This window comes from Trichosurus vulpecula, chromosome 1 (genome assembly GCF_011100635.1).
Source record: "Trichosurus vulpecula isolate mTriVul1 chromosome 1, mTriVul1.pri, whole genome shotgun sequence".
NCBI lineage: Eukaryota > Metazoa > Chordata > Mammalia > Diprotodontia > Phalangeridae > Trichosurus > Trichosurus vulpecula.
Window position 1 is genome coordinate 144,572,749 of NC_050573.1, and position 22,527 is coordinate 144,595,275.

Here is a 22,527-nt window from a genome sequence, read left to right on the forward strand (position 1 = left end):
GCCAACTCAAGAACCAATCACCAAAGCCTGAGCTCTGGTGATTCAGATGATGTCTGATGATGTCTGAAGCCCTATAAGAAGGGAGGACAGAGCCATTTGTGCGGGGCTCTGGAGATGGTGTTGATGAGGAGACTCTGGGCAGCTGTAGCTAAGGAGCCCTCCAGCTTGTAAACCCGGATGTTGAGACTCTGTTGAACTCTGGTAACTATGTGTTGGGATTGAATCAGACAAAGTCTGCTGAAGTTTGTAATTTGTTTGCATTTTGTTTTGAAGTTCAGGGTGCTGGTTTTTTCCCCCTGAACTAACTGAATGATATTTGAATTAAAAGTAAGCTTGCCAACCCCTTCACCTTGCTTTCCTTAATTAAGCAGATCGAAAGAACCTGTGCTGTTGGCAGCTTTCTGGGTGCGGGCTGTGGGTGAATCTTATACCCCCACAGAAGCTGCCAGACAGATTGTTGAAACATTTACAAAGCACTTTCCTTGCGACAATCCTATGAAGTATTATTATCTTCTTTTTACCAAGAGAGTAACAGAAATTTAGAGTTGAAATGATCTGCTTTCAGCCACACAGCTAGTTGGAGCTGAATCCTGGGCAAAAACCTCCAAACCCAATGCTTTTTTTTTCATTATATAATTGAGCTTTCTAATGATTTACAAAAAGCTTAACCTTCATCCTTGCACTTCAGCATAATTCTAGTGCCTTCCCTCTGTTGATTATCTCCAACTTACCCTGCATATATCTTATTTGTATATATTTTACATATATATATATATATGTCTTTTGTATATATACTCTGTATATATTTGTTTGTATATTGTCTCCCCCTATTATACTTCTTGAGATTTCCTTGAGAGCAGAGATTCTCTTTTGCCTTTCTTTGTACCCCCAGTGACTAGCACAGTGTTTGGCACACAGTATGAGCTTAATAAATATTAAGAAATGCTTGTTGGATTGAATTGAGTAACTTCATAATCTTAGATGACAATGGCTAGCATTTATAAAGCACTTTACATGCATTGACTCTTTTGAGCCTCATAACAATTCTGTGAATTAGGTACTATTATCACCATTTTTACAGAGGAGGAAACTGAAAACAAGTGGGGTTAAAGGACTTGTCCTAGATCACACCGCTAGTAAGAATCTAAGGCATAAGGTTTTAACACAGATCTACCAGTGGATGGGATGGTAAAAATATACTTGCCTGGAGTCTTGGGAAACTAATCATGTGCGTGTGTGTTTGTATTTGTGTGTGTGTATGGAGGGCAGGAAGAAAACTGGCTACACATAATACATACGCATTCTGTTTGTCAATTATGATTTACCTGGGTTTGGATGTAGAAGTGATCATTGCAAGTGCAGACAGCTTAATAAATATACTAAATGGAAAAATATCAAAAAGATCATGAATATCTGATTATCCACAAGGCCTGGCACATAGGAGGGGTTCAACAAAAGCTTATTGACTAACTACAGTAAGAAGGAATATATAGATTTTCCTGACGAAACAGAAATGGTTTTGTCCATTGAAGATAAGTTATTATAGGGAAATCCACTTATCAATTAATCAATAAAATGTGTATTATGTACCCACTGTGGGCCCATTCTTATGCTAGATGATAATTAGAGGAAAGTGCAGTTTGAATTTGTGAGAAGTCTGAACCACAAGATGGACATTTGTTCAGGAAACACAGGTTTATATGTCCATACAATATCTCCAACTAAGTTGATGCTTCTTTTATTCATTCAAAAGTTGCCTTAATAGAATGTCTTAGGAGAAATTTTTCAACGCATAATGCTTATTCATAGCTAACATATCATTTTCATGTAAGCAGGTGTTTTACTATAATAATGTTAGCTGATAATTTTTTATATATATACATACATATATATATATAGATATATCTTCAATGTTTGCAAAGTACAATACAGCTCTAACCTCAAGCCTCATAATCTTCCCATGAAGTGGATACTCCAGGTATTTTTACCATTTTACAAAGTAGGAAATTGAATTTCAGAGAGGTTAAATGATTTGCCTAGGGTCACACAGCTTCTAAATGTGGGAGGCAGAATTTGGAGTTACGACTTTAGGAGTCCAAATTTAGCTTCCTATCCATTATATCATATTGTTGGCTTAAATTTTTTTAACACAGGCCTATATTGTTTACATTGGCCATTTGTACTGTTTATCAGAAAAAAATGGGCTCTAAACAGGAAATCAACATCATTCTCAATTCCTGAAAATTCTAATTTAGTGAAATTCACATAATTGCATTTTATTTGTTTAGAAATATTAATATTTAATACATAATTAATATATGTTATATATAATAGTAATATCCGGAATCTAATAAAAGCTTCTTCCCAAGAAACTTGATTCTTACAATAGTCTAATAATAGGTTAATGGGAGTACATTAATATCCCTATTACTGACCAAAACAAAAACTCAAAAATCCCCCAAAAAGTCCAGAATATTTGAGATTTTCCTAAATCACAAAATAATATAGTGATGAAGCCTAGCTACTAGTCTATTACCTATTATTATTTAATTCACTGAGAAGAAATTTGTCAGATTTTTCCAGAATTCAAAACACTATATACAAGTAGGCAAGTAAAAGTTCTGACTCATGATCTGAGAGTGGAATATGTTGCAATCTGAATTTTTTAAAAAAAAAAGTGGGTACCCTCTATATACCTGAGCCTTCCTCTTTGACCTTTAAGTTGTTTCCAGATTGCTATTTTCATAATAATAATTTTTCATGTAGCTTTAATGTTTCCAAAGCACTTAACACATTATTTCATTTGATCCTCCCGACAACCTAGCTGTGTGACCCAGGGCAAGTCACCTAACCCCTGCCTGCCTCAGCCTGGGTCACATAGCCAAACAAGTATCTAAGGCAGGATTCAAACTCAGGTCTTCCTGACTCCAGACCCCAGTGCTCTTCTCACTGTGTCACCTAGCTGCCTATAAAATGAGACAAACTTATTCCTTCTATCTGCCATAGAAGATATAGTATAGAGTCTTAAAAGTCTTAGTGTAGTTTTTGGCTATTAAAGACTTCTTATGCCATTGAAGCTTAAAACTGCACTGTTTCCATTCCTGAGGGCTCCTACAAGAAACTTACTCTGATTCAGTCTAGTGGTGCCCAAACTTTAAGAATACTTCTTTATCTATCCTTGCTGCTATTCAACACATTTTATAATTACTATTTATATTTATAACTGATTTTTGTCATCAATCCTACTAGATTTTATCTTCGTTCTTTCATTTAAAAATGGTTCATTAAGCCTCTATAATACTACAACTATTACTAACAATAATAGCTAGCATTTAGCCCTCAATGTTTGCAAAGTGCTTTACAAGTAGTATCTCATGTTATCCTTGCAACAATGCTGGGAAGTAGGCACTATCACTACCTGCATTTTACAGATCAGGAAAGTGAGGAAACAAAGTTAAGTGACTTTGGATGGTGGGAGAGAATCAATGCACCTGCCCTCACAAAGCAGGTATAGGAGGTGCGCTAACACATACACAAATAAGTAATAACTATGATTTGTAACAGAATGTAATTAAAAAAAAACCATAAAAGGGTCCAAAAGCTATGTGAGAGTCAAGGAAGGAAAGATCCTCGAGATTACATTTATTTATTGAGAAAGACAATGAAGCATAGTAGAAAGAGATTGACTGGCTTCAGAATTCAGATGAAAAAGCTGTGAAGGTCTTGGAGGATCACAGACCCAAACCAAATCACCCACGTAAGGTGGTAGGCACTCCCCCTCCCCCCAAAAAAGTTAGTATAATCTTAAGCAAGATTAACAATCGTGATATCTAGGATAAGGGAGATAACATTTCAACTATACTCTTCTCTGGTCAGACTACATCTGGAGTATAGTATTTAGTTCTAGGCATATTATAGGAACAACATAAACAGGGATACATCCTGAAGAAAGCAAAAGGGATAATGAAAGGTCTAGAGATTATAGCATATGAGGATCAATACACGGAAATGGGGATACTTAGCCTGAAAAAGAAACAGGGAGCAATATGAGAGCTGCTTTCAAATATGGAAAGGAACGTCATGTGCAAAAGAGATTAGAGTTGTTCTTCTTGGTCCCAGGGGGAAGAATGGAGTGGAAATTGTAAAAGGAGAGATTTAAGCTAAATATAAGGAAACTCTTTGTAACAATTAGAGTTATCCTAAAATGGAATTGGTTGCCTTCAGGAATAGTGAGTTGAAAGCCTCTTGGAAGTCTTCGATTGCCTCAGATATCCCCTTCCAAAGCCAAGGCTCTATGATTCTCTGGGTAGAATTTTGTCTTATTAAAGACAAAAGTGAAGGTACAACATTCTAGGTATGGGAAACATGAGTAAAGATGGAATATCTGAGGCGATGAAGACTGTCTCCTGTCTTCTGGAGTCAATAACTCCAGGCATAACTAGAATAAAAAGACAGTATTGGTGAGAAGTGAGAAATATGGTTGCATAACTGGATGGTGTCTGATTTTGTGGGACCTGAGAAGCCAGGCAGAGTAGTTTCTGGGAAGAGAATAAAAAAATTGAAACTTTGTTTCGCCAAGAAAGATCTCCTTTCTGTGAACTCTACAATTCAGTCACACTGCCCTCCTTGCTGTTCCTCCCTCAAGACACTCCATCTCTCAAACCCACTCTTTTTCGCTGGCTGTCCTCCATGCCTAGCATGCTGTCTCTCCTCACCTTCACCTCCTAGTTCCCCTGGCTTCTTTCAGGACTCAGCTCAAATCTCACCTTTAGCAGGGCTTTCCTAATCCCCACCCATTCTGCCAATGCTAACACTTTCTCTCGTTAGCTACATTCCATTTACATTGTATGTATCTTGTATGTACATAGCTGTCTCCCATTAGAATCTGAGCTACTTAAGGACTTTCCTTGTATCCCAAGGACTTAGAACAGTGCCTAGAACCTAGCAAGTACTTAATATATGCTTTTTAACTCACACTGTTGTTTGAGGTGGATTGAAGGAGTGGAGCAACTATCTATCTCTCAATTATCATACCTTGAGCAGAAGCTGCCTTTTTGAGGTCTCCCTTGATAGGAGGCACAGGTTGGTAGCCAGTGTCAGCTTATGGCAGGCTGCCATTAACAAGCATTGACTTTGCTGAATTGACTAACTATAACAAATAGAAAGTGTAACTTGAGGAGAAGACAGACTAATAAAACATTTATGCGGTCTCATAAATTCTTTGTTGCCAATCAATCTACAAGGAGATACAAGAAAGCTTTGGTGCAGTACAGGCTTCCTTGAACATTTAAGACCCTCCAGTAGGGTGTTCAGTAGGCTTCAGCTACTTTTATAGTCTTATTTCCTGTTATTCCCCATCCACACACTCTGTGTTCAAATAGAAATTGGGCCACTTGTCAATCCATTCCCTCATCAAACATTCTCTTGCATTTGTGCAGTCCATACCTTAGACTTAGAATTCACTCTATCTTCATTTCAACCTGTCAGAATCCTTCTCTTCCTATAAAGACTAGTCCAGTCACATTTTTTGGACATGACCAATATTTTGCTTGACTATGTTAATTTGTTATAAGAATTTTACTTTTTCTTTTGGTTTTCAGTAAAGGAGGAGGTAGGAAAGCTTGTTAATTGAAAAAAATAATTAACAAAATAAAGACTAAATTAAGTATGACTTCCTCCATGAAGCCTTCTCTGATTTCCCTGCCCCTATCCCAGCTGAAAGTGTGTTCTCTCACCTCAGATTTTCCTAGTGTAGGAATTCTTTGAATCTCTCCTTTGCCCCTTATTGTTTGTTGATCAATGATGTCCAACTCTTCATGACCCCATTTGGAGTTTTCTTGGCAAAAATACTGGAGCGGTTTGGCATTTCCTTTTCCAGCTAATTTTACAGATGAAGAAATGGTGGCAAATGGGGTTAAGTGACTTACCCAAAGTCACATAGTAAGTGTCTGAGGCTGAATTTGAACTTAGGAAGATGAATCTTTCTGATTCCCAGCTCAATGTTCTATCCACTGCACCAACTAGGTGCCCCATCCCTACTCTATTTCATGTATATTACCCTGCTACCCCCACTTCAATAGATTATGAATTCTTGAAGGTCAGGGTCTATTGTTGTTGTGCAGATTGGTATACAGAATGTACCTAGCAGAGTGTCTGAAACACTATAGGTCTTTACTACATGTTTGTTAAACTGGAGAGAATGTTATGTAGCATCTTCTGACTTGGATAGATCATTAAGTATAATCTGGCCATAAAACAATGACATATCTAATATCTAGCAATCAATAAATATTTGTTAAGTGTCTACTATGAGGAAGGCACTTTGTAGGTGTGGCAGATAAAAGTCAAAAGTGAGGCAGTCTCTGTCTTCAAGGAGCTTACAGTCACAGAGTAAAACAACGTGTGTGTAGATAGACAAATAGACAGACAGACAGACAGACAGACACATAGATAGATAGATAGATAGATAGATAGAAATACATACACAGATATATATGTATTTATGTGTCTGTGTATGCATATATATGCAAAACACATACAGAACAAATATATAGTACAGAAGATGGGTGGGAGAGAGAGAGAACCAGGAAAGATCTCATCATGTAGAAGGTGGTACTTGGTTGAAGGATTCCAAGAAGCAGAGATAGAGAGGAAGGGCAATCCAGGTAGAGGGGACAGTCAATGAAAAAGCAAGACAGAGTATCCTATTTGAGGAAGAGAAAGATCAATATGGCCGAACTAGAGTATGTAGAAGGGAATAATGTAAGCAAGAGGAGGCCTAGTTGTAAAGCCCTTTAAAGGCAAAACAGGGGAATTTACATTTAATCCTAAAGGTAACTGGGAGCCACAGAAGTTTATAGGTGAGGGGGAGAAGGAAGAAGGAGTCACATAGCCAGACCTGAACCTTAGGAAAATTACTTTGGTGACTTTGTGGAGGATGGGTTGGAGCTGAGAGAGACTTGAGGTAGGAAGTTCAACATAAGTAGTTGATGATCTATCTGCACCACAGCCCCTGCACAAGGGAATGTGTGTATTTGCACACTTTTAAATCCTTCAGTGAGAAATAAGACCAAAATCTTCATTTTCTTCTTTCCTCTAAGAGATCCACTAACAGCTAGAAAAGCCCTTCAGTGAATATCTCCGGAAGGTAGCAAAGTCATTGCATTACAATCTAACTTTAACAAGAAACAACCACACATACACACACACACACACACACACACACACGTATATATATGCATGTATATATATGTATATATATATGCATGTATGTATATGTACTCACACAGAGAACAGAACACACAGAGAACCAAATGATGAGGCAAAGAGGAGGAGAACCAGAAAAGATCTCACCATCTTGACTCTAGAGGGTGGTACCTAAGCTGATTCTCTAAAGATTCCAAGAGGCAGAGGTGGAGAGGGACTGCATTCCAGGCATGGGTGACAGCCAGCCAGTGTAGCCAGAACCTGTTTAAAATGTGTTTTGTTTTGTTTTTCCCTTGGGCAGAGGGGATATTTGAACCAAAATTTCCAGCCTCCAAACTCTTTGCACTGTACCAACCTGCCTCTTGATGACTGGCTGTTTCAAAGTTTTTGTTTGTTATTTTTATTCTTTTATCTTATCACAGAAGTATTCAGAATTTTATGACAGTTAACAATGACTTCAACCTGACCAAAAATACCTAAGCCCTTAATGGTTTCTGACATATGAATATTGCAAGTTGCGGGGAAGATCCCATCCTTAACATTTCACTGGTACAGGGAACTCCCAAGGAGGAGCCTTTCTCTGCCAACACAGTTCTAAAATTTTTCTGCGATTTATACGTACTTATCCCTTCCACATCATAAGGGTTAGGAGTACAGTGCTCCCATGATCTGGAAAATCCACATAAAAATTTGGGGCCCTCTTTTCATACCAGAGAAGAAGTCTGAATTATTTCTGATATTAAGATATAAAATATGTTGATATTATACAATAACTATACATTTATTTTATGCATTTCTGAGTTTCTAAACTTTTTGTGTCATGGGCTGGCCTTCATGCGTTTTCTGTGGCTTCCTCAAAACTACCCAAAAATTCCCATTTAATTTCTTACGCTGACCCGTAATATATTGAAACCATGATGGAGAAAGTCATGATGTGGAAAGGATAACTGTAGTCTTAGAGGGTTGGCACTGTATTATGTACTAGGAGTATGAAGAAAAGCAAGAGTCCCTACTCTCAAGAAGTTCACAGTCTTATGAGAAACAACATGGAAACAACTAGGCCCAAACAAGCTATATACAGGATAAACTTTAAATAATCAATGGTGGGAAGGCACTAGAATGAAGGAGGATCAGTAAAGGTTTCTGTAGATGGTGGGAATTTACCGGGGGCTTGAAGGAAACCAGGGAAGCCAGGAGACTGAGATGAGGAGGAAAAACACTCTGGGCATGGGGAAAGCCAGTGAAAAGGCAAGGTCTCCCACACAGCTATTTTGTGTCAGAGGTAAGATTCTGAAGGCAGATCTTGTTAACTGAGTCAGGAATCCTATGCAATACGCCACATTCACTCTTGCATGTTAAGTATAATGTTCTCATATTTTTTTCTGAACTTGTGGACTCTCTCCCTAAACTGAGAGCAGCAATTGAATTTTTAAATGTCACCCTATTCTTCCCTCCAACCATTGTCTGTGTCTAGCACAGCGCCTTTAGGTGCTTTATAAATATTTATTTAGATGGTTTGAGAACAGTTGCCTTTTTTCTTGCTGGAGATGAGATAAACAAGGGATCAAAATTCCTCATAAACTATGTACACATCTTGCTACCATCTAAAAGATTTGAAGCTTATGTGATTATTCATGTTCCAATGATGCTGGTTCTTTAAGATATCAGTTGGACCCTTCATAGCAACAACCCTCCCCTCTAGCTATCCAGGCTTAGTAACAGAGCTAGACTCCCCTGTATAGGCTGAGCCATGCTGCATTCACCAGTGGTCTCCAAGTAATTCAATAATCTACCAGTGAATGTAATAGATTTCAACCAAGAATTTGTACCACAGGGATTTCCTTAACAACATTACTCAGAGGTCATCTAATCATATGACCAGTTGGCAGAGCTATAGCAAAAGATTATAACTGTAATACTTTCTTTAAAAAACTCCCATCAAAATGAAATGCAGCAGGCAAGTTAAAACCCAATGCAAACACTGATTTTGGCTGCAATGATTAAACCCCACAAAGTAGTTAAACCAAAAACATTGGGACTGAGCCCAAAGACTTAGCTTTGTAAAGTCAGAGAATTCCTTTACCCCTCTTTTCCACTTTGAAATTTAAAAAAAAATACAATCACCTCTTTTCATAGGACTTTTATCTGCAACACAAATACAACTGATAATGCACCACATTGATATAATAACCATTCCAATGCCATAGGACCATGTACCCAAGTCCTTCAGAAAGGCAGTGTGGGAGAATGGTAAAAACATTGAACTGTGAGTCAGTCCCGGCCTCCACTGCTGTCTCCACTAATTACTAGCTGTGTCACCTTGGGCTTAATCTTTCCAAGTCTGTTTCCTCCTCTATAAAGTGAAGATATTAGTAGTTGTACTACCCAGCGGCAGTAAGGTGGCCCAGTGGACTGACGGTTGGGGTTGGAGGCAGAAAGACCCATATTCAAATCTGGTGTTAGGGACACTTAATTTTTATAGTTAGGCAAATTATTTCACTACTGTCTGCCTCAGTTTCCTCAACTGTAAGATGAGGATAAGAACAGTACCTACCTTTCAGGGTCAAAATGAGGATCAGATGAGAGAATATTTGTTTAAAAAAAAGTGCTTAGCACAGTGCCTGGCACATGGTAAGTGCTTATTCCCTTCCTTTTCTTCCCCCTCTTTACAGGGTTGTTCTGACCCTCAAATTAAATAATGCATGTGAAATTCATTATAACTGTCGAGTTATATGTAAAATCCAGCTATTATGAATATGCAGGAATCAAATGAAAAGACCCACATAGGGTCTAAAAATATATCAATGGTATTTCTCTCATGAAGGAGCATTCAGTTATCCTCAAATTGATGGGAATAAGGGTCTGTTTCTATTTTTCACTTTTCTCACAGAAACATCTGGTACAATGGAATATGTATTTTCAGAGGAGCTGGGTTCAAATTCTGGTTCTGCTGTTTACTACCTGTATGACCACTGGCAAGTTATTTAACCTCTATGGGCCTCAGTTTCCTCATCTGTTAAGTGACAGGGCTGGCCTAGATGATCTCAGAGGTAAATTCCAGCTCTCAAACTGTGATTTCTTATATTTATTGACAACCAATATTTATTGTTTATCAACGATGCTTGACTGAATCGACCAAGTGGACTTTTATTACGCACTCACTATGTGCCAGGCACTGTATTCTGTGTCAAGGATACAATGATAAAAATAGGAAAATTTCATAGCACAGTCTCTCTTCATTTAAAAATTTTTTTCAATAACTATTATTGAAAACAGCAAACAAGAAAATAACTTTAAGTACAGGTTATTAAAGTGATGTTAAGACTTTTACTTCAAATCTCCAAGAGCAGGAAAGGTGGTAGCTCCCAGGATAGGGAATGCATCTCATCTATCCGACACTAAGTCATTGCACTCTAGCTTCACTATATATGTATACAGTAGGCACTCATGACCGTTCTCAAGGAAATGGAATTTCTTTGAGCAGATCAGCTGATGGGAACAACGAGGAGAGAAGCCTGAGGTACAGGTACATGGGGCATGACCTGTGCAGTCGCTGCATGTTCTTGGCTAGAGGTAACTTCTGCACAGGCAGATCTGCCTCCCAACTTCTTGTTACCCCTATCCTCGAGAATGCCATGGACATGACAAAGTTTCTTTGGAAGGCAGGTGGATATTGAGGGGGAGATTTATGTGCAAAGTTAAAAAAAAATTAACAAGTACCACCTTATGCACTTGAGTTACTAGAAATTAGAACATTCAAAGCTTCAATTTTATGCATACTAACTCAACCTTGGTAGGTCATCTTACTCAAATGGTAAGAGAATATGAGAGTTTGATAAAAAAAAAAGACTCTTTATCAAACTCTTGTTTACAAAACAAAGGAAAGGATGAAAGTTTCTCTAGTTGCTTCCATGAGTGGACATGGCCACCCTGCTAATATTGTACTCCCTCTGTCTGAAAGTTGAGGTAAATATCTGCTAGAGTCTAACACCAATGCTGTCCTCTATTGTTCCAGAAAGGTTGGAAAATCACAGAAATATAATCACAGTAAAGTAATCTTTAGAACTGGAATGAGAAATTCTGGCAAATTCATTTGAGGTTAGGATAGTGGGAGTACAAAGATAACCTGTTCTTCAATTCTCAGCCCCAAGCCTCCAATCCCTCAGGAGGCGAAAGCAAGAGGAAGCAGGCAATATATGTGTCTGTGGTGGGGAGGGGTGGTGGAGAGAAGATGAGGGGTGTTGGGGCTCAATGATGGTAGGAGGTAGGCCACAGAAAAAGCATAGGACACTAGGAAAGTGGGGGTGGGGAGGTGCTTCAGGGTCAGTAGCAAATCTCATCGGGCCTTGAGTTGACAGAGCTCCAGAGCATACCCCAACCATGTTGTTCATCAAGTTTTCCTAATCGTAGTCATAACTCTGGTGGTCTTAAAAGCAGTGGTTGTTTTCTGAACATTGAAGAGGCCTATTTGAACTACCGGATAAACACAATCAAATTCAGGTCAAAAACCAAGCGGATGGCAATCTTAATTCAGGCAACATTTGGAGAGCTTAATAGCAAACTATAAAAGATGACAAGAAGATAAATATTCATTTCTAGGTTTAAAAGCTTGGTTTTCCATATAAGCTTCCCATATTTCCATAAACAATATACCTAGATTTAAAGGCTAAAAATCCAAACTAATTTAAAAGAAACAAATGGGCTAAGTCATCAGAAATCAAAAAACAAACAACCTCTCCCAAATACATACCCCTCCAAACACATCAGGTTTATTCCAATACTAAAAAAATGCTAGACCCTCATTTAATTGTATGTGTCCCATTTACCTTTTGGAAACCTAAGACCAGATGTCCAGTTATCAGTCATTCATTCATTAACTCACAATTGACTCACCTCTGTAGCGCCGTCTTTGAAAGTCTCACTGTAAGTGCTATCTGGTGTGCTTCGTTGGTCATCCTTGAGATAGTTGGCATGGGGAGCCATGCTGGGTACTTCATACTGATTTTGCTCAAAGATGACACCACGGTTCTCCTCACTTTCTCCTCGGGGGTACTGCACTGATGGGGCCATGAAGACGGGCGTAAACTCTTCAGCCTTCACCACAACTACTCCTGCCACACAGCCCGCTGAACCCTCAGACACATTTACACTGTACTGTTCCCTTTTTAAGGTCTCCAGGTGATCTTGGTTCAAAGAAAGGTTAACTGGAACAGTCTTTAAGACCTGTACTCGGTTTTCTCCTCCTCCACTCAGGTTGCTCTGGGCTTCACTAGTCCCAAGACAGTTTCTGTTCATGCCAAACCCAGAAAAAGAGGGGAAAAAAGGGGAGGGTGGCAAATAAAGAAGAAAAACATAGTAAGTGATTCATTTTTTAATGATTTTTTTCTTTTCCTAAAGATACCACTTAGATGAAAATAAGCTGATACTTGGGCACAAAAATTTTCAACTAAACCAAGGAAACAATTGTGGATGATCAGGGAAGCCTAATTAGATTTTTTTTCCAAAGTTTGGAGAGATGAAGCAATAAGACTTAAATCAGAAAGGATCTCATAGGTCTCACATATAATAGGTATGGGGCAGGAGGAAGGGACTGATGAAAATAAGCCCTCAACTATGACGTGGGTATGAAGGACTGGCCAATGGCAGGTGTAAGAAACAAAGAGATAACTGGGAAAAACTCTTGGTAGTCGACTGCATTTTTTCATACATTTTAACCACTAAGAACTTTTAGTTCCCTGTGAACTACTCTTGAATGTTGAGAAATAGGGGCAGCAAATTAACGTTTTATGAAGCTGAGCCAGCTCAGGTGCCACCTACTTCATGAAGCCTTTCCCAGTCCCCTAACTAGAAGGCACTTCTCCCTCCTTGAATTTCCCCTAGCACATTTTCCTACCACTCCTATATCTCACCCACATTCTAATCTGCACTATACTTATTTGCATCCCTGTCTTATGAGCCCAACTAGATTTAAATGCCTTGAGGTCTAGGGGACCATATCTTTCCTATTCATTTATGTATCCTCAGCATGATATTTTCTAGCCCAGTAAAATCCAGTGGCTCCCTTTTACCTCCAGGATCAAATATAAAATCCTCTTTGGCTTTTAAAGCTCCTCACAATGTAGCCCCTTCCCACCTTTCCAGTTTTCTTGTGCTTTACTCCCTTCCACATTCTCTACGATCTAGCAACACTGGTCTTCTTACTGTTTATTCCCACTGCACACTCCATGTTTTTCACCGATTCCCCCCACCCCTTAAATGTTCTTCCTTCTCACCTGTACCTCCTATCATTCCTGACCTCCTTTAAGACTCAGCTCAAATCCTACATTCTGCAAGAAAGGTCTTTCCCATTCTATACCTCCCTCCACCTGTTGTACCTTCTCTCTGATATTACCTCTCATTTACACTGCCTATATCATGTATGTGCATAGTTGTGTATCTCCCATCAGGATGTGAGCTCTTAGTCAATAAATATTTATTAAGCAACTACTATGTACCAGGCATTGTGCTAACTGATGGGAATACAAAGAGGCTCACAATCTGATGGAGGAGAAAATAAGCAAACGAATAAGTAAAAACAAGCTATAGGTAGGATAAATAGCAAGTAATTAAGAGAGAGAAGGCACTATAATTAAGAAGAGTTGGGAAAGGCTTCCTGCAGAAGATGGGATTTTAATTGGAATTTAAAGGAAGCCATGGAAACCAGGGAAGCCATTTGGCAGAGATAAGGAGAGACAGCATTCCAGGCATGGAGGACAGCCAGAGAAAATTCCTGGAGCTGAGAGGTAGAGTATCTTGTTCATACAGCAGTTAAGAGGCCAGTGTCACTGGATCAAACAGTATATGGTGGAGAGTAAGGTACAAGAAGCCTTATAAGAAAGGTGGTAGGGTTTTAGGTTATGAATGGCTTTGAACACCAAGAAAAGGATTTTGTATTTTTTCCTGGAGGCAATAGGGAGCCACTGGACTTTCCTGAGTAGGGGAAATGACTGGCTGGAATGGAGTATGTATTGGAGTAGGGAGAGACTCAAGACTTGGGCTCTTTGAAGACAGGGACTGTATTTTTTGCCTCTTTTTGTATCCCAGGCACTTAGAATAGCACATAGTAGGTGCTTCATAAATGTTTGTAGACTGAATGACTAACCCAGCAGGGTGGTGTGGTAGAGTAAAGGTGCTGTATCTAAAATCAGGCGGGTCCTAGTTTTGACTGCTGCCTCTGACACTTACTTGCTGTGTGACTCTGGGCAAGGTAGTCTCTATGAGCCTGATTTTTTTAATTTGTTTTTAAAGAGTCTGTGTGGTATAGAGGTTAAGGAGCCAGTCTCAGAGCCCTGTCACAATCAGACTGGCTGGGGCTGATGCTAAGCAAGTCTCTTAACCCCTCAGGACTCTAAGACAGCAGTTTACAAACTTTGGTCTCAGGATCCCTTTACACTCTAGAATTGTTGAGGACCCCTTCCCCCAAAAAGCTTTTGTTTATGTAAGAATTTTATCTACCAATATTTACCATATTAGACATTAAAATGTCTTAGTATTATTATGAAAATATTTTTCACTGTGCATATCTGAAAAGGTCTCAAGGACCCCAAAAGATTCCCAGACCACACTTTGAGAACTGTGTTCTAAGTCTAAGTTGCAGAGAAGGTGCCAATCTGCATTGGTAGAAGAAACTTTCCTGTTTATGCCAATAGTTGAAGCTCCAATCTATTCCCATCACAGTGTACTTACTGGACACTTGTTTTAATGGATTGAAATGAATTATTCTGCAGGTATCTCCATTTCAGTTAAACTGTGCCTCACAAGGAGGCTCATCCCGATAGCAAGAAATGTTCTCAGTAGAATTTCCACATTTGAGTACTTTTGAGAGCTGAATAATCCCCCCACCACAACCCTGCTAAAATAACCCATGGTTTTTAAAAGTAAAAGGCACCTATAGGTTCCTTGGCCCCACTATCAGGTAAGAGGAAAGGAAGGGGAAGGAGAAGGGTTACTCAAAAGGCTCAGTCCCACCAGAACCCCACAACATAATATAATGTCTCTGGAAATAATCAAGTTTCTTCACTAATGTGACTTATTAAGGCTGTGATCACATAGCACTTAGTGAAGATGTGGAAATGCACATGTCTAACCTGATCAACAGAGACAGTCAAATGGGATAGCTGGAGCCAAAAGCCTCAAGGAACTGTCTACTCTGATGAAATTAAACACAGACCTGCCCAACCTCCACTTTCACATGCACCATGTAGAAACAAGTCCGAAATGGATTTGCCCAAACATTCCCCATAGTTGACCATCTTTTCCACAGACCACACCAGTGCCCGGATGAAGCTAACCTTCACTTTTTCCATTCACATATCCCAGATTTCCTAGTTCTATTTAAAACCCTAAGAGTGCTGTTTCTTTGGCCTCAGTTTGTGTGAAGTTAGCTTTAACATTCCAAATTTGTCTAACCCAGAATTCCCTATAAGGGCAAATCAAAAATTTTTGAATCTATTTAAATAACAGGAATCCAGAGAGGTAGAAACTGCTGTGCTTAGTCATAGTTGCCCAAACCAGGAAGCTGCAAGATGACATCTGAAAGGAGATTTGCTAGAATTGAGGAGATTATTTGAATGCATTGACTTACCTGAGACAGAATTAAAAATTTACTTAAGCATCATATGAATAAAAGAAACCAAACTTTTTTGTGTGTAAGAGCAAAGACTTAGAAAGAAAGTTAGCTTGCCAACTAGGAAATGGCTGAATAAATAATGGTAGATAAACACAATGAAGTGCTATTATACTACAGAAATGATAAATAAGAAGTTAGAGAAACTTGGGGAGACTTATATGAACCAATACAGAGACAGAACAATTTACATAACGGTCACAATAATGTAAAGAATAACTGAAAGACTTCAGAACTCTGATAGATGTGGCAACCAATTATGACTTCCAGAACTTGGTGGTGAATTATATCCCCTACCCATGCATAAAAGGGCAGTGGACAATAGGTGCAGAATCAGGCATACATTCAGAAATGATCAACATGAGGATTTCTTTGGATTAACTATACTTTTTGGTCATAAAAGGATTCAATTGTTTGGGGGAAAGGAGACATTTGGTAGTGATGGTGATGTTTTAAAAGGAAAAAACCATCAATAAAACATTTAAAATAAATAAGCATTTGAAATGGTATATTATATCTACTATTTTTCAAAACTGGAACCATATCACTTCAATTTCCTATTATTTTAACAAAAGGAGACCTCAATATGCAAATAGTTACAATGTAGTAAAATCCTATTGTAACATTAAATGTTCAGTTATTTAATTATTAAATTAATGATTTAATAAATTGTTTAATTATTTAATTATTAAATGTTTAACATTTAGTGTAAACATTAAATGGATTTATCTTTAGTAACATTTACAAAGCACTTTAAAGTTGGCAAAGCACTTTTCATTCATTAATTCACTTGAGTCATACAACATCCTATAATATAGAGACTGTAGTTCTAACATCATGCCTATTTTACAGATGAGGAAATTAAAGCTCAGAGAGCTTGACTTTTTCATTGTCCCATAGCTTGAAAAGGTGGCATGTGAACCTAAGTCTCTTCTGCCCCCAAGTCCAGCTTTCTATCTACTCTATGGGGCAAACTATATTCTCTAAAACAAAAAAAAAACCATAAGAACCACATAAAAGTCCATTATAATAATAATTGTGACCTTGGGTATATCACTTTAAACCTCCCTGGACATCATTTTTCCTCATCTGTAAAATGAAGAGGTTGGACTAGACAGCCTCTTCCAGCTCTAAATCTGTGGTCCTATGATAATAATATTATAGCTAATGTTTATATAGTATTTATTATATGCCAGGCACTAGGCTAAGTACTTTACAATTATCATCTCATCTGATCCTCAACAACCCTGGAAAGTTGGTGCCATTGACTTCCCTAGAGTTAAACAGCTAGGATGAGTCTGAGGTCAAATTTGAACTCAGATCTTCCTGACTCCAGGCCCAGTGCTCTGTCTACTTTCCCACCTAGCCAGGAGCCTATGAAGTTCAAAATAAGGTAGTGTTGGTCTCAACCTCCAATGCTGGCACTATAAAAGGTTTCTGCTGTAATTATCCAAATAATAGTTACAATTGAATTGATGTCACTGATAGGCTTTTAAATGACACCTGGGAAGTTAGGGATGAATAACATTACCTGTCTTCCTCATTGGCAACGATACCCCTTGCATTTGTTATGGTGCTTTGTATTATAAAGTGGTTCCCTGGAGATCCTCTCATTTGATCCACATTTTACAGAAGAGGTAACTAAAGAGGAAGCTCTAGAGAGGTTAAGTATTTTGCAAATGATGGAACTGGTACACAAACCGATGATCTCTGGCTTAAACTCCACGGGCCCTTCCTACTGCCCCACAATCAGGACTTGTAAAACATAACCTTAATAAGTTTTTCATGAGTATGCACATATAATTTATGTCAATTGCTTGCCTTCTCAATGAGGGGGGAGAGGAGAGAGGTATGCAAATAATTTGGAACTTGAAATTTGAAAAAAATAATGTTAAAATTGTTTTTACATGTAGTTGGGGGGAGATAAGATATTAAATTAAAAACAAGAAGTAAAATAAAAATTAACTAATCTCTCAAAAAAGTATCCTTTTAACCCTATGATGCTTATTTTAGGTGTAGGTTTTAGCAGATTGTGGCTCATTTGGTACAGGATCAATAAATACAGACTAATTGGTGGGAAAACATCACAACATCGACCCTGACATGAAACATATGTAAGGTAGAGAAGGTAATTTGTCTTCACTGTTGTGTTTCAAGTGGCAGCATGGTCACATAGAAACTCCATATAGGGCAGGAGAGTCAGATTCAGAGTACACACACCATCACAAGAAGGATATTCAATAGGGGAGAACAGACATTCTGTATCCCAGTAGCTGAGATTTGGTGGAAAGGGGTCTTGGGTTTTACTGAGAGACCTGCTATCTATAGAAGTGAAAATACTATGGACATGTTATTCGGGATCAGTCCTGCCTCTAAACAAAACTGTGAAACAAGTGAAGTTTGCCTTTGGTATCCCTCCATCCTAACTTGCTCACTGGCTGCCTCTCTCTCCTTCCCCAGAGGCTCAAAGTGCCCTCCCAGGCTTCCAGGATGCCCAACATGCCCGGACACTAAAGTGCTTCACTCAAGCCTGGACAATAACAGAGCACTAAATGTCCTCCACCTGCTTTCCCTTCTCTTCATGCTAGGATCATAGATTTAGTGCAGGAAGGGACCTCCGAGTCTATCTAGTCCAGTCCTCTAATTTTACTGATGAGGAAACGGAAACCCAGAGGGGTGAATTGATTTGCCTGAGGTCATAAAAGTAGGCAATCTTAAAGCTGGGACTTGAACCCAACCCATTTGATTCCAAATACACAGCTCTTCCTAGGCTCTGTCCAATTCCTTCAAGGTCTTCCTCTTGTAATAATGGATCATTCAGATAACCTAATCCCAGTTGATATGTTATCCCTCTTAGGACTGAAGCTAATGCTGGTAATCTCCTGCAGCAGGGAAGGCAGGGAGATATTTTGGGTCAAGAAAGCCTTTCATTACCTCTCTCCACTTAAGTGGCCACTTCTGTTCCCAAATGAAAAAAGAAAAATAAAGAACAAATCTCCAATCCCTATTCTTATCTCAAGAGTGCTTTTCCATTGAATCTTTTCAATCAATATGGATCAAAAGTTCCGCTAAGTGTAGTTGAAAGAACATTGGCCAAGAATAGAAGTTGAGACCTGAGTTCTGCCTCTGTCTTGTTGCATAAGCTAGGGCAAGTCCTTCAATCACACTTAGTGCCTTAGTTTCTTCATCTGTAAAATATGTACAAATATATTTACAGCAGTTCTTTTTCTGGTAGCAAAGAATTAGACAGTAAGGGAATGTCTATCAATTCAGGGAAAATGTATGATATATGAATGAATAGAATAGAATACTATTGTGTTTTAAGAAGTAATGAAAGGAATAGGTTCAGAGAAGGTGGGGAAAACTTGTACAAATTGATAAAGAGAGAAGAGAGCAGAATTAGGAGTACAATTTGTAGATTAACAGCAACACTATAAAAGGTAAACAAACCAGCCAGAATTCAAGAAGACCCATGATCAAACATGCTCCCTACCTCCTGACAGAGAGATAATGGACTCAGGGACTGACATGTTTTTTAGACATGACCTGTCCAGTAATTACTTTTGCTTGACTTTATATATTTGTTTGTTGTTATTCAGTCATTTTTCAGACTCTTGGTGACCTCATGTTGTGGATTTCTTGGTAAAGATACTGGAGTGGTTTGCCATTTCCTTCTCCGGCTCATTTTACAGATGAACAATTGAGGCAAACAGGGTTAAGTGATTTCTCCAGGATCACACAGATGGTGTCTGAGGCCAGATTTGAACTCAGGAAGATGAGTCTTCCTGACTCCAGGCCCACCACTCTATCTACTTTTTTTTGGTGGGAGGTGGCGGGGTGGGGGGGAGGGCGGTGGCGAGGGATTGAGGGAATTGAGAGAGAAAAAAATATATTTTTGTTAATTTAAAATTTTTAAGATAGCTTTAAAAAATCTTTTTAAAAAATTAGGTGGGTAAATTAAATGATCTCTAAGTCCCTTCTAGGTCCGAAATTCTATGTTGGAGGATTTCTAATCTTGGGATGCATATACATATACAGTATATATTACATATAACATATAGAGAATATCTTATTATGGAAAGATAATTTCTTACCTTTTGTCTTGATCTTCTTGACTGTCACTCGCTTTGCAAACAGTGAGCAACCTTTTATCTCGAGGAACCTGCAAATGGTGTCATCAATTGGTTAGGCATTTAATCCAGAGATAACATGTAACACTGGAAGCTAAGTACAATCTAGTAAGGAGAAAAAGAAACTTTTTTTAGACCAAAATCATTCAACCATACATCAGACTGGCTTATTAGGGGCAGTGGTCTGAGGCACAGTGGTACTAGTTGTACCATTAGGAGAGATGGTAAGGCTGGCAGTCAGATAGTCACCCAAAGATCTGCTGCTTGTTGCAGTCATGGGCAGCTTTGCTTTGGTCCCCATCTGAGCCCCAATTCTCTGTCCTGCTAACCTCCCCCATCCCCTCAACCACTCCACGGTGGAAAAGAGAACAAAGGGGAGAATGAATAGTAAATGTGGACAGCTCATTTGCCTCGGACACACTCAGAATTCTTGTTAGAGTACCTATCCAGGAACAGATGCTTCCTCTCTTTCCTGCTTTGAGCTCAACAAATAGCAAGAGCCTGGTTTTCTCATCAGAGAGATAGAGACAGAAGGGAGAGACAGTAGAAGAGGGAGAAGGAGCCAGAAGGAAGAGTGAGGGAGATGAAAAGAGAGAAGACAGATTTCTCTTTGACTACTTCTTTCTAGTCTAGAAGCAATTTAGATTGGGGTTGTCTTAGTATGCCCTAGTCTTAGCCAAGCTATTCTGCACCAACAAACTTGAATAGGTGGTAATATAAGAGCTTTTCTGTAATCTCTACTTACTCAGAACTCCAGTAGCAACACTCACTATGGACTTGGCTCACTTGGTTCCTATTAAAGATGGCCTGGCATTGTTACTTTTCCCTTTATTTGTGGATGTCTTGCCTCTCCAAATGGACTGTCAGCTCTTTAAGAGAAAGGAACACTTCTTCTACCTCTGTTACTTCTGTCTTCCCCATGATTCTCAGAACATTGCTTTACATATAGTAGGCATTCAGTAAATATCTGTTGATGGACAGACTTTTTTTGGGGCAGTGAGGCAGAGCATAAGTCAGAGAAACCGGGCCTTCTAGCTTTCTAAAGCTATATCTATATGTTTGTTGCCAAAACAATTACAGAATGAGGAGAGGGTGTTGTGGAGTTGAGAGGAGGCAGGAAAGTGAAACTCATAATTCATAAGTTTATGGTGCCTTAAGGTTTACAAAGTATTGGCTTCACAACAACCCTGGGAGGAATGTTGTGGTGGTAGCAGCAGCAGCAGCAGCAGCAACAGCTGCAGCTTATATTATAAAGTCCTTTAAGGTTTATAAAGTACTTTTCATGCACTATCTTATTTGATCTTTACAATAATCCCACAGGGCAGGTGCTGTTTTTAACCCTAATCTGACAGATGAGGAAACACTGGTTCAAGGAAGTTCAAAGTTTTGCCCACAACCACATAACTAGAAAGTGCCAGAGCCAAGATTTAAACTTGAGTCTCCTTTCTCTTGATCTCATACTCCCCCACTTCGACGTGCTACCTACTTGACATCACTAGACTAAAAAAAAAATCTGACAATTTTTCACCTACCTGAATGTTGCCTATTTCCTGGAGGGCCATATAAATTGAGACGTGTTCTAGACATGTAGACCAAATTGCTGACTCAAAAGGCTAATTGTAGTTGCCTGATCTAGAATTTAATACCTATAGTTTTGATCAAATCTTTCATTTCTAATTATATACATATAAAAATTAATATATGTACATACATCAAATTTATAAAATGTGTATATATTGAAAATATGTTTGTATTTATATATATATGTATGTGTATGTGCATGTGTGTATATATACATATGTGTATAGATATATATGTATATGTATATATGTGTACACACACACACATATATACATATATATATTATATAAAGTAATATAGTCCAATCCCTATTCATTTTATAGATGAAGAAACTTGGGCCCAGGAAGGTAAACTTTGAACAGTTCCAAACATTTCTGTTCAAAATGTTTTATTCCCTTAAGCAATCTTCTGGATATGCAATGCTAAAGCCCATTACTAAGAGAAAACGTATCAGAAATACATAAACATCAAAGTAACGGGATATGTAGATTCAAGTTAAAGAAATTCAACAAAATGTGATAGAAAGGCTGGACTATGGATCAGGAACTGCCAGCTTTTTCTGTTTCATGAACTGGCTGTGTGACCTCAGGCAAGTTCCTTAACCTCTATAGATCCAATTTTCCTACCTGTAGGTTGGGGACAGGGGTTAGAGAGATAGACCGTGAACTAGATATCCTATGTCCCTACTAACTCTAATATTCAATGGCTCTATTATCCTGTTTCTGTAGAGACTAAGCAGGGGAAATGAGATTAAGTTCATCCAAAGAGGTAGAAAAAAAAAGTTTCTACAAGGAGGAAAAAAAATCATTCTGATTATTGGATCTAGTCAAAGGAAAAAAAATTCTTCTGGTTATGGGATCTAGTCAAAGGGACAGAGGGGCCATGAGCAGAAGTGGAGTGATGTAGATTAATTTCAATGAACAATCTTTGTTTTGGACAACAAAG

General features: G+C 38.5%; 1 protein-coding gene across 1 annotated transcript in view; it reads right to left on the bottom strand.

Moving 5' to 3' along the window:
- GRHL2 (grainyhead like transcription factor 2) overlaps window positions 1-22,527 on the bottom strand; it is a 224,500-nt gene that overhangs the window by 141,654 nt on the left and 60,319 nt on the right. The window contains exons 3-4 of the mRNA XM_036740809.1: window positions 19,966-20,033; window positions 12,100-12,493 (exon numbers count right to left, since the gene is read on the bottom strand). Coding sequence (XP_036596704.1) covers window positions 12,100-12,493; window positions 19,966-20,033 — 462 coding nt within the window. The remainder of the gene's footprint in view (window positions 1-12,099; window positions 12,494-19,965; window positions 20,034-22,527) is intronic.